The 13,588-nt window shown below is 39.5% G+C and overlaps 1 protein-coding gene across 2 annotated transcripts in view; it reads right to left on the bottom strand.

Moving 5' to 3' along the window:
• Positions 1-3,445: 3,445 nt before the first annotated feature.
• The window catches only part of Ints13 (integrator complex subunit 13), a 31,171-nt gene continuing 21,028 nt past the window's right edge, over positions 3,446-13,588 (bottom strand). The window contains exons 9-18 of one of the 2 annotated variants that reach the window (XM_021164375.3): positions 11,109-11,198; positions 10,826-10,915; positions 9,932-10,110; positions 8,728-8,898; positions 8,303-8,457; positions 7,793-8,023; positions 6,192-6,331; positions 4,444-4,579; positions 3,903-3,980; positions 3,446-3,801 (exon numbers count right to left, since the gene is read on the bottom strand). In XM_021164375.3, coding sequence (XP_021020034.1) covers positions 3,762-3,801; positions 3,903-3,980; positions 4,444-4,579; positions 6,192-6,331; positions 7,793-8,023; positions 8,303-8,457; positions 8,728-8,898; positions 9,932-10,110; positions 10,826-10,915; positions 11,109-11,198 — 1,310 coding nt within the window. In that variant the 3' untranslated portion in view covers positions 3,446-3,761. The remainder of the gene's footprint in view (positions 3,802-3,902; positions 3,981-4,443; positions 4,580-6,191; positions 6,332-7,792; positions 8,024-8,302; positions 8,458-8,727; positions 8,899-9,931; positions 10,111-10,825; positions 10,916-11,108; positions 11,199-13,588) is intronic. The other variant, XM_029478408.2, reaches the window with a different exon arrangement.

Below are 13,588 nucleotides of genomic sequence, written 5' to 3'. Positions count from 1 at the left end.
TTGCAGAGGACTTGAGTTTGGTTCTTGGCACCCACATGACAGTTCACAATCATCTGTAACTCTAGTTTCAGGGAACCTGATACTCCTTCAGGCACCAGGCATGCACAGTACAGCACATATACATGAGGCAACCACTCATATACACTAAAAATAAATACATTTTAAAAATTCATTATCAGGGCTGGAGAGAACGGCTTGGCGATTAAGAGCACTGACTGCTCTTCCCAAGGTCCTGAATTTAATTCCCAGCAACCACATGGTGGCTTACAACCATCTGTAATGGAATCTGATGCCCTCTTCTGGTGTCTCCAAAGACAGCTACAGTGTATTCATATACATTAAATAAAGTAAAGTACAATTCATTCTCAACAGTGAAAGTGTGAGGCTCAGAACTAGTTTATAGCTGTGAAGACTATCTGTATGCAAACTGCCACTAAATTCGAATTTGGGGAGGAGGGTCTGTTTGCAATATTAGAGTGCTATCATCTGGATGCATTACAGAAATCTTCAGAAATATTATTTAGAAAAGATAGAGTTGGCCTTTCAGTAAACTGTTTTAAGTAAAGAGTCTAGATTGTGTCTGCATACTGCTGAGACCTAGATATATCACTTGGGTAAGCAATCTGGTTTCCTGCAGATGGAAAGGTTGATGAAATCATTAGAAACCTCTTTCATACTGAGAACCTGCACCGGGAACCAACGCAGTCAGGCCGAAGCGCCCAGTTCTTTCAAACTTCAGTCTCAGGTAAAGTTTCTATTGTGACAAAACATCATGACCAAAAGCAAGATGGGGAGAAAAGGATTTATTTCAGCTTACATTTCCACAGTCCACCATGCAGGGGAGTCAGGGCAAGAACTGAAGCAGAGGCCTTGGAGGATGGCAGCTTGCAAGCTCACTTGAGTTCCTGACTGTTCAGACTGTCCATTCTGCTGTTTGGTTTTACCTGGTTTTTCAATAGTAAGAATGCTGCCCAAAGTATTCCCTGGGTGCATATGCACTCTGTGCACAAAAGGTTTCTTCTTGTTGATCAGAGATTGGTTTATTTTGCTAAACTCAGTATCTGTGGCAGATGCCATTAACTTCCAATACACTAGGTTCTATGATGACATCTGGGTATAACAGACTTGTTTACCTACAAACACATCTGTGAAATGGTCCAAACAAAAAGTCAAGAAATGTTTAAATGAAGAGGGCCTGATGCAAATACCCTCCGGTCATGTTTTGAGAATATAGAGCTGGCTCAGTTTTAAAAGTTATCATATCTAGTGAAGAGACTCTGCCTCACCCTAAGCTCACAATGGTGGTGACTGAAAGCAGCATTATAGCTTCAACTGACACACAGAATACCCACTGGACTAGATTATGTTTTTCTGGCTGTGTGATGGTTTATCTTAACTTGACTGGATTTAAAATTACCTAGCAGACTGTTGAGATACACCTCTGGGCAAGTCTTTGAGGGAGTTTACTGAAAGGTTTAACTGAAAAGGGTTAAATGAACCATGAATGTAGATGGCACCATCCCATGGGCAGAGGCCAGGGCTGAATAAAAGGGGAAAGAAGAAAAGAAACAGAAGTCTGGCTATACACTAGCAGGACAATGATTTTTGTCATTAAATTCTAGTCCAATAACTTACCATATATTGCCCATTTTTACCAAGAAAGTAATCAGAGGGGTTTATCACCTTCCCACGGATCTTTTTACTTTCTGATTAACAACAGCTGCAAAATTCATTTAAATTTTACATATAAGAAAACTTGGGGCTGGAAAGATGGCTCAGTGAAATTCCCAGCATCCACATGGTGGCTCAAAACTGTTTTAACTCTAGTTCCATATGATCCGATGGCCTTTCCTGGCCTCCATGGGCACCAGGCACACATGTGATGCACAGACCCTTAGGCAAAACAGGCAAGCACATAAAATAAAAATAAATCTTTAAAAAAAAAAAAAAACCTTCTTAATCAGACACTAAATTAGCACCTTTCTATAAGGACTTATTTCAAAATATACAAGCTAAATGCGGTTCTGAGTATTTACACAGTACATAAAGACAAATGTACAGACTGAACCACTATACAACTATATTTTGCATATAAAGTGGTAATTTTGATTATTTTTTTTTTCTGAGATAAGATTTCTGTGGTAGCCCTGGCTGTCCTAGAATTTAGAGATCTACCTGCCTTTGCCTCCTGATTAAAGGTGTGCCCATCTTCAAAGTGGTAATTTCATATAGCTAAATGTTAAGTCACCAAGAGATTAAAACTTCCTACAAGTCTAGATGATGTAAAATTAAGACCAATGCTTTAAATCTACAGGATACTATGGAAATTTCTAGATTTGCTCACTTGGCCAGCATCTATATACAATTACATTAATGGTTTTAGCAGCCAATTGGCAGAAATGAGAAAGCAAGCAGCTCAGTAACTCATCTAGGTGGTTTTGATCTGAAGCAAGGGCATCTGAGTTCATTATAAAAGAGAGACATGCCAGGCAGTGGTGGCACACGCCTTTGATCCCAGCACTTGGGAGGCAGAGGCAGGCGGATTTCTGAGTTCGAGGCCAGCCTGGTCTACAGAGTGAGTTCCAGGACAGCAGGGTTACACAGAGAAAAAAGAGACACACACACATGCAATGCTGTGGACTCAAACACTTGGCTGCAATCTCCAAGCCATGTATATCTATATACATTGTAATGATAACTGGCCATAATCATGTGACAATTTTAGACACTCAAATATAAGCCTCATAATTTTTATAGTGTACATCATATATGGCAATAAGACTGCGTGACTTTTGCCTAAGCTGCAACGATAAAAATAAATTAGAATTTACTGGGTAGAGTTGATGTGACTGCAAGTGTGCCTGTTTTTAATGCTAATTTAGAACCTTACAATCACAATGTCTCCTAGACTCAAAATTCCACTTTAAGCACTCAGGAGATATAGGACAAACCTACAAGTAGTTTAACACCGAGATAACATGTTTCTTATAACATGTTATGAGAGTCCAGCCAAAAAAGCATAGGAAGAAAGTTAACATAACATGCAACATAAACCACGATGTTGAAGAAAACAAATAACCTCATAATGCCCATCTCTTCTTCCTTTGTGAAATAATTTCCTTTGTACTTACCTCCCTCTCAATAGAAAGAGTTAATGGACAATAAAAATGTAGTATTATATCAAACTAGTAAATGTAACGTCCCACTGACTACATGAAAGTTCTGGCTTCAATGGTAGCAGACAAACACATGAGCACACAAAGGCAAAGCATGGAAACTACACCAAGCAGCTTCTCCTTAGAAGAGCACTCACTGCACATCACACAGGCAGGCAGGAGCTGTGTTAAACACTGCACTCTCACCCAGATTCTGACCCGCTTTATGACTGCGTGAAGTTGGAATTAAGAGAGTAGTATCTTTTTTGTCTAAAGTAACACTCCGATACTTGGCATTTCAAACATTTTAATAGTTTTATTTGGCAAAGAGAAGCCTAAGAATTTTTTAAAAAAAACATTTCCAGAGGGAACACCTTTTACCATAAAATAAACTGTGTGGTCTGGGAGGGCAAATCTCCAATGTATATATTTTGACTCTGCCAATCTCAGAATTAGTACAAAAAAGATAATTCATTGAAATTCTTTAAAAATGTAAAAACCAGTCCAGGCAACATAGCTATACAATCTTGCTGTAAAAGTACTTATATCAAATTCTGCCCAAAATATTTTTCACAATATTCTAAATTTGGTTTCTCAAGTCACTCTTCACTGGCGGCTGGCTTTCCCATTTTCTGTTGTCTCCATCCTGAAAAATTTAGAAGAAGGAAAGTGAGACGGTGATAAAATATTTAGTAGCAATTTAGTAGTAGTTTTATCTACTTTTACCCATTGGAACTAAAATCTAACCTATTCACAACAGGAGAACGTGGGCACTTTAAGAAAGGGATTGCAGTTCGGGGTCCTCCAGTCAGTCCAACCTCCTCACTGTGCACACGAGAGAAAGGTGAGCCTGTAAACATCAGGGCGCTTCCCTAAGGTCCCCTCCCTATCCCTCACCCTTCTCCAAGCGAAGAAAAGGGAAGTCTCCTCCATTTAGTCAAAGATTTCTACAAAAGGAATGCCTTTAACAATGTACTATAGGAATATATCTTCTTAAAATAACCGATTAAAATAATCATGTCTGAAATTTATTCTAATACTTTAACATTACATAGATTCAGTGTGTGGTTTTTATCCCCCTGAAAATATAATGCACACAGCTTCATAATTACAATCAATAAACTGGGCCTTTGTGAGCCAAAGGGTCTAACAGGTTAATATCTTTCTCCTTAGAGGCAATGTAAGTATTAAATCATAAGAGTAGAACAAAACTGCTGACCAAAAGCAAGCAGTTTCATTACAGGACTACACAATCAACAAAGCAGTTTCCACAGGAAATTACACAAACCCATTTTCCTCCTTAAGGTGTTGATACAGCTCTGCTCTGTTATTGACAGAGTTCAAACGCCCAGCAAACTCCTGGTGCTTTCTGGAATTGGCAGTGTTTATTCTGTTACTCCACAAGGATAATAAGGACACTGGCCCTAGTGTTAGAGCAGAAAGAAGAGAAAAAAAGCAGAAAAATTACTACTTCAAGTTTTAGAAATGTAATAAATTTAACCCTCACTTCTGTTGTTCATTTTATACTCTTCAGGCACTGTACCATGCCAAGAAAGTTGAACAGATTTCCACCAGATCCACAGGGCACACTTAGGAAAAACAGCCTTAAAGGCAGTGTAGGTAGACATCAGGTACACAACTGGCTTTGGGGGGACAGAAGGTGGGAAGTCTTTTCCAAAGTAGATGAAATGGGTTAAAGAATGCTGTTGATCAGAAAACACACAAAGAGTTAGCTTGTAAAACAGAATGAAAGACATGAAGGTGAAAGGGTCACCTAAGGGAAGAGGGAAGCAAGAATTGGGGATGGGTATGATTCAAATGCACGTATGAAATTGCAAAGAGTAAAAAAATAAATAAAATTTTTGAAGTATAACTAAATTTCTCATTCTAATCCACAGTGGTATATTCAGCATGTGAGATATGTAATTATCTCAGTAAACAACAATTTAAACCCTATTATTTCTAACTCTAGCAAAGACCTGAGAGGCAGGCACCAAACTACCTCAAGGTGAACCCTGCTTCCCCAAATGCAAGGACATTAGTGGCTTGAAGAATGAGTTATGTCCCAGTGCACTGACTAAGGAGTGACTAGCCTGCATGCTCAGAGGATGACCTGCCAATAACACTGGGCTGCCCTGTTCTTGATGGCTAGGAGACACAGGCATCAGATAGTCTGATGATTTTCCATATACCCTAAGAGGACTGAACCCAGGATATCTTCACAGACACTAAGGCCCAGAATGACATCAGGAACTCGAGTCTAAGTCTCATCATTTAGACCTAGAATTACACAAAGAAATTTAATTTTCTTAGCCTATAAATAACATTAAAGGTTTCATGGTGAAAATATGGTTTTAAACAGTATCTTCACTTAAGCTTGGTCATACGTTACTACTAAATGAGTAGATATGATTACATTCTTCCCTGGGTACCAAGAGTTGGGTGGAGAGAAGAACAAGTATTCCTCTCTTTTTTCACACATAGGATCTAAATGTTATGTGTATGCACATGCACATGTGAAAGTGGGAGAGAGGTTTTCATGTGTATGCACATGTGAGAGTGGGAGGGGTATGAAGGGACTGTTGAAGGAGAGCAGGGCAGAAGAGCATCTCATGTGGAGGGGAACTATGAGCAACAAACCATGATGTACTGAATAAATATATCACAAGAAAACCAATTATTTTGTTCATTAATCGAAATGAATAATGATAAAGGGGCTTAGGGGACAGTCTGTCCTCCATAAGCCAGCACTTGGCAGTTCCAGGAACATAAGCAGATTTAAGCTTCTAATTTACAAATTCTTAAAGTATAGATTTTATATAAAGTATTTTATTTTTCAAAGCTTTTATTGATAGAAGTATACTGCTACTTTTTTTTTTTTAAATGTTAAAAACATCTTCACTTCTAAGGATGTAAACAGCATCTCCGGGCATCCAGGCATCAGTAGCTCTTTCTCACAGATACAATGTGAAGTAACACTGCCCAGAAACAAGTGCTTAGCTAAACTGCCCAGGCCACTCCCAAGGTTGTCCTCACCTTTAGACTTTTCCATGTGTGGTGTCTCATCCGTTTCAACAAGGGGCTTTTTGTTTGGAGGTTCTGGAGAATCAGGTGAGTCCTTTATGACCTCTGCTTCAGCCAACTCTTCTTTCCCTCGTTCTAAAATCCCTTTCAGTCTGGAAGAGGGACAAATAATGAAGCAGAGTTTAGTTTACAAGTCTATAAGTGGCCCAGTAACTACAGTACTGTGTGTATCAGTTTTTATAAAACATACTTGACCTCACAAAAGAATCTAAAAATCATATAAATTAGTTGAATGAGTTCTTCACAATTTTATTTCCCTTTATAGTAGTAACAGTTCAGGAATTAGTCCAATGTAAAAGTTAAAACCAAACCAAGGAAACTTAAGTTAGTAGTTAAAAGGTTAGAAACAATGTAATTATGAACAAGACATTTCACAAGACCCACATTTTAAAAATGAAGGAAAAAAATCTATGACAAATTACAAATAAGATTAGTCCTTACTGTTGAGTGTGGTGCGGTCTGTGTGACAAGGTATGCTCTCAGGTGTTCTTACTCATCACTCTCAAGCTGTTTCTTGAGACAGTCTCAGTGTGTAGCTCTGGCTAGCCTGAAACTCTCTATGTAGACTAGGCTGACCTAGAACTCAGATCAACCAAAGTGCTTCTACCTAAGCGCTAAGATGAAAAGCCCTACTCTAAGCTTTTATTAGGCTTCCTTAGTAAGAGGAATACTTCTCATATATGCACAAGGCCATACACTGGAGGTCAGTGGGAGCTGAAGTAAAGTGTACTACTGTTTAAACTGCTGAGAAGTAAAGTGCTCTACCTGTCTAGATATGATGAGGACTTCAAGAACTACTGTCAACACATTCCTACAGACCTACAGTGAAGATGGTAGACATGGAAACGTATGTGTGAGCAGAGATCTTCCATGAATTAGTAACTGTGAAGGCAGAGGCTATTTGCCACTACAATAAATGTAGCTGTCTTGACTAATCTGTGGCAAGGACATAGGAGTTGATATATTAAGGTACTTGTTAAATAAGGGGACAGGCAATTCATGTACAGTGGCATGTGTGTGAAGGTCAGAGGACACCATGCAGGAGTCAGTTCTCTCCTAGACCATGTTGGTCCCAGGAATCCAACTCAGATAGTCAAGTGTGGCTTCAAGGGGAAACAGTGTGCTGATTAGGAGATGTCAAAATTAGGATTGCATGCTAGTCCGTTCCAAAGGGCAACCTGAACCTAATTCATGTAAGATAGCGTTTTCCACACTGTGCTGTGATCACTGAAGTATGACCTATCTCTAAAATAAGGCAGGGTGTTCTTTCAGGATAAGATCTTGTGATGAATGCCTGGCCAGTGACTCACTAAACATAAAATTATGTTTGTGAATTTTACAATATTCAAAGTATATACTGGTATCAAACATCATAATGATAACCAGAAGCTAGTTAGCAAAAAATTAACACAATTTTGTCATAACAATAAAAGTTCATACCTTTTTAAGGCACAGAAAGATGGGGTGACTAAGAGTACAATTAGCGTGGACAAGCACATACTGAATGAAGTGAATGTGTGACAGGCCAAGGTGGGTGCTAGGGGACAAGTCACCTGTCTGCATCCGGCCGGGGCTTTTCCGTGCCGTGCTCCTTCCCTGCTTGTTCCGACTTGTCTTCCCTGTCCTCCCTCTTCCTCCCTCGCTTCTTCCGCTCTTCTTCTTCTGGGGGTTTGCTCCTACACGCCATTAGACACTCCAATACTCTCTGATGCTTCTCAGAGTTGCTGATATGGGCTCTGACAAGAGTCTCTAGTTCATTCCACATGATCCGGTACTGTTCATCTCTGGAGTAAACATCAAAAGCACACTCAGAAATGGTCCTGGTTATAATAAATATTAGGCACTTGCTATGGTAAAGGAAACAGAAATGGAGATGTATTTTTTTTCTTTTTACTCCATAGTTAATAGTGGAACTCCAAGCTACACTGTAGCAATGCCTATGTCTCCAACATATGGTACATACACCTCCTCAGATAATTTACGCACAGAGGAATTATCTTACAGAGTAATGCCTGTTAAGTAGACAGGATGTGTGAAGGTGTAAAGAAAGCAGCACTCACTACCTTTTAGGTCCCTTTCCTCTGGTACCGACTGTCGAGACAGGAAGAGGGTCATTCTTCCTTTCCATATCAACTAAGTTGTAGATAGTCTTCTGACAGTTCAACACATCCTCTTCTGTCAAAGACTCTTTCACAATGACACCAGCTAATGGAACTACCTGTTAGGTTAAAAACAAAAGAGAGAGAGAGAGAGAAAGAAAAAGAAAAAAGAAAAGGAAGAACTTGGTTTAAAGCTGATATTAAAGATGGCCACATAGAGGGGAACACCATAACTGCTGCTTCTGTTCTTAGTCACTAATTCTTCAGCCACAACAACCTCATGCTTCCTATCTTGCTTGAGAAATGGCACCAATTACAAATTTAAAAATTTACTTTCTAAAAATGTATTTGCAAGTACATACTAATGCAGAAAATAAAAAGAGACTCACCGCTTGCATGTTGAAAATGGTGGTTTGTGAGATAATCATGGGCCAGTAACGGGTGTGCTTTTCTAACTGATCCTTTGCACGCTCCAACGGGATCTCTAGACTTGCATCGATTTTATATCTGGGGTCTAGAAAAGGAGTTAACCTGTTTTCCCTCATAAATTCACCAAAATCCTAATGATAACCAGATAAGACACAATTAGAAACTAGTCTAGTGTTCCATCACAGTCCGTTTCCCTCATGTCCTCTGTCCTGTGACTGCCAGCAAAGCCCTTTCTCTAACAGTGACCCACCTCACTGCTTGCCCCACCCCCCTTTGAAGCTGAAAGCTACCAACATTTACACAGTGGAAATGAAGCATGTCCCCACTTCACTCCTATGATGTAACTGCTTTCTTTCAGATGTGTGTGAGTTTATCACATGGCAAGGCCAGTTTGCTTATAAAAAGCTGCTTTGATAGAATATCAAAATGATGAGTGTTATTCTTTCAATAATGAAATTATAGGTAAGTTAGGGTTTTTGTTTGGTTGGCTTTCAGATGCCTTTAGGTTCTCAGTTTTCCATAATGAATACTTATTGGCTTTCAAGCCCTTATTAAAATAACTACCCAAAAAAGCCCAATAAAATAATTAAATTACATAATATTTGGAAGTTTATAGAGTAGTTATACATATAAATCCACATATAAGCTCCACAACCATCTCCAAAAAGTAGCCCTGAAATGTCAATATATGCAAGAGAAAGCACTAATTTAATCATATTCTCTCTACAACGTCAGTGTTTCAGGACCTAGACACTTCCCAGTCACTAAATCTGTCACGTGGCAGAGTATTCAGTGATGATGATTACCGAAACAACAATCAGCTTTTTTGAGAACGCTTTTCTGAGATCGCTTTTCTCCATAACCTTAACATGTAACAAGAACTCTTGCTAACTGACTCAAAACACAATCTACAGAATAGTAAGATCTATGGCAGGGCTAGAGAGATGGCTCAGTGGTTAAGAGCACTGGCTGCTCTTGCAGAGGACCCAGGTTAGATTCTTAGCACCCACATAATGGCTAACAACAGTAACTCCAGTTCCAGAGGTTCCAACACCCTCTGCTGGCCTCCAAGGGTCCCAGGTACATACATGCACAAGGCGCACAGACATACACAGAGGCAAAACACTCATACACATACAATAAGCATTTTTTAAAAAGTCTCACTGTAATCCGGTAGTCTGTAACTCTTCCTCCACAGCCCTCACTAATTGAAGGAGGATCTTCTAGAATGGATCGAGAACTGCTAAGGACATGCAGAAAGATCTCTCCTCCATGGCTGCTAAGCATGTGACTGATGACTTTGGAGCCTGACTTTCGTGGCTGCTCCAGCAACACAGACCGACCTGTCAGAAGCAAGATGGAGCTGTCAGTAAGAAAACTCAAACAGCTATATTTTAAACAGTACTAAGCTAGTGCATCTATACTTCTCTCCTAATACTTAGCTTCTCTCAGACTCTTTAAGGTTTACACAGGTATATGGCTATGTTCCCAAACAATTATAATGGTATGTTTGCTTTACGGAAATTCAAGATCACATAAAAATTCCCTCCTAGACACTCAAAAATCAAAATTAAACTACTGAGGAATCCTCAGGTTATTAATGCTACAAAGAATTTGAGGAAAAGGCACAGTCTCAATCCCTATCCACAATGCCTGCCGCCTTTTTGGCATAATTGTTTCTATTTCACATGCCGAATACTGTTGAATATTACATATTACGATAATCAAACTGAACATTATAATGAAAGTAACCTTGGAAAAAAGACAGACTTTTAATCAATAGTTCTAAAACTTAAGATTACCCTAAGCTTCCAAAAAAGTGTTAAGTCGAACCCTAAAGATCAAATTTCTAATAAACATTCTTAAAACTATGTTGGATAAAACTCACTTAGATATAAAGCCTGGAAGTCAGAAAGAAAGTAAATTTCTGCCCCCAGCAAAACTGTTACAGGCTATTTCCACTAACATGAATTTAAAGCAATCTTGGCAAATAGACTATCATGACTTGAATGACCCCACATAGCAATAACTGAAGGTAAGCCATTAAATGATGGTTACCATTGAGGAGGAAATTAGTAAGGCAGGAAGAAGGTCTACTATTTACATCCACAGGTGAAATCCGGTAAGCTCCAGTGCAATAGTGCAATTCTGAAATAGGAAAACACACTGCCTTAAAGAATATAATAAAATACCCTACACCTAAGAGAAAGAAAATCTGCTGTACTGAGTCCCTTAAGGCAATGAAAAACAAAAATTCAAAAAGAAACTTGAGATTTAACATCACACTTACAGACCGTTGTGTGCTCTAGCTCCCTGCTACCCCCCTGGCCCATCTCCTTACCAATGCTGTTGGTCCTGGGTGTGCACCACTTCAGGGTTACTGTCTCTTTAAATGGCCCTTCTCTGCTGCTGCCCCCAGAGTGGCTGTCACCTTTAGAGAGGTCATAGAAACACTAACTTTACTAAGGAGGTCACCAACTTCAAAGTGGTGGTTATTTAAGTTTTGAAAATAAGTTTAAACTCTGGAAGAGAGAAGAGCTCTATGAGAACACGCTTTTTACAAAGTCTCAGTGGAAAAGGCCAAATAGAAAATGGGATATAAACTACGGTTAGCATCATTAAGTAATTTCCCTTCATATTTTTCATTTTAGTTTTCATTTACTGGTTTAACTAATTTGGGTCACTGTCGTAATAGCCAGTAATAAAATTTTATAGACCTCTGATATAATGCTCTCTCCCTGCCCATGCAAATAAATGATAAAGTAACATAGCCAATTTTCAGAAGGTTTAAGAGTCTAAAATGCACAACTAAACCCAAGTGTGTTTCTTTAGAGGAAGCATAAAGGTTCTGGAAGTGAATACATAAGGAAGCAGAGCAGTCAGTACCCATGCCTTCATGAAACCTGCAGCGTGGCAGAGCAGATCTGTCAATCCAATAGCTTAGCAGGCAAATTTGAAATCACAAAGTTGACAAAGATACTTTGTTGAAAAAGATACTAAATATATATATATGGTATGAGAGCACAGAGGTCTGACCTATTCTAAGACACTGAAAAAAGCCTCCTTTAGATATAAAGATTGGCTTAAGTTCTCAGAGAATGGTGTAGGAATTAAAAGAAAAGAGGAGAAAGCATTCTGTGCAGAGAGAACAGCAAATGTCAAGATCTTTGCAGCAGGGAGCAGTGAGACAACAGAGGGAGGATCTGGGATGTTAGGTGAGAAAATAATAGGTTTTATTCAGGAAGCACCTAGTGGTAGCAGAGATGCAGAAACGGTTGTATCAGAAAAACACAAGATGAAATTAAGAAAATGAGATGATAAAGTTGATATAGAAAGTGTCAGAGAGGCATCTCAAGATGATCTTAAGGTTTCTGTCTAATAGAAATGCAAAAACAACTGGACTATCCGCCGAAAGTGCTAAGTCCCTGTCATAAAGCTTACCAACTGTTCGGGGAGTATTGAGTCTTAGATGAAGTACTGACATGAAGCAGCAGAATACATAGATATGGAGCTTAGGGGAGATGCTTGGGCTAAAGTACAAGCCTACTAATTGAGATCCTGCTCTGGTGTCCCTCCTCAGTACGGCTTGCCAAAAGTTCAGAGTTATAACCACATGCAGCCTTCACAGGCTCTGCTCCTATTGCCACAGGAGCACTTTACAAAAAGTTTTTATTTGTGCATAGGTGTAATGTAAAGGCATGGCATGGGTGTGGCTAATGCCTCCTGGGACCTCCCAGTCTCTGCTCCAAACTGTGGCTTTACAGGCTTGCAATGCAAGTGTTCCTACCCACTAAGCCATCTCCACAGACATAATTATCTCCATAGCCAAGAGAATGTTATACAACCTTCTAAGTTAAAACAAAAGTCTTAAAAGCTGACATCATCTCATAGGTTCTTAGAATCTCCACAAGTTACATTTTCTACATTCCCTTGCTAACGTCAGTAGATACATATATCATAGTCATTTTTCTCCTGCTAGTAATTCAGTCAGTGAATCTCAATATTCCATAGACACATAACCCCAGCTGGCTCACAATTACACTTCAGAATGACTGCACACCACATGCTCAACATCAGTCCTGTAACTCTGTCAGCACCAATCTACAAAGAAAAGCCTCAGGAATTTAAAGACTTCACACCTTAAAAGTGTCATTCAATATTAGGAGTGAATGAAATATTAAGGTTCATCCTGCTATAGTGTCTGCAGTTTTTAAACAAAAAAAAGTGAAATATAGAAACACAGGGCTGCTGTCCTGACAAAACCCTTGCTAAAGGCTCTTCCCTCCTACCCTAAAGACGAGGGTGCAGTGATGGAAATCACAGCCTGAAGGAGAAAGCAAACTCCACAGAGTACCAGTTCCACGGACACTGTCCCAGTTGCTCTTTGTTGGTGTGATAAAAACCATGACCAGAAGCAACTTGGGGAGGCCAGGGTTTACTTCATCGTAAGTCAGAGTCCTTCATCGTGGGAAGCCAAAGCAGATGCTCCAGTCAGGAACCTGAAGACAGGAACTGAAGAGGCCACGGGGGAATGCTGCTTACCAGCTTGCTTAGCCTGGCTTGCTCAGCTACCTTTCTCAGAGTAGACCCCAGATCCACCTGCCCAGGGATGGCAGTACTCACAGTGGGTATATCAATTAGCAATTAAGAAAATGCCCCACAAACAGCCACAAGCCAAACTGATGAAACCAATTCTCCAATTGAGATGGCCTTTTCCCAGGTGAATGTAATTTGTGTCAAGTTGACAAGACACTATGATGGTGACACTGCACAGGAGTTTGGACAAAGATGAGCTCAGTCTGTGTGCTTGGTGAGAATCCT

Source organism: Mus caroli, unplaced genomic scaffold, assembly GCF_978045245.1.
Source record: "Mus caroli unplaced genomic scaffold, Mus_caroli_1 scaffold_7, whole genome shotgun sequence".
Taxonomy (NCBI): domain Eukaryota; kingdom Metazoa; phylum Chordata; class Mammalia; order Rodentia; family Muridae; genus Mus; species Mus caroli.
The sequence above is the reverse complement of the archived record's forward strand: the minus strand, read 5'-3'. Positions and strand labels throughout refer to the sequence as shown.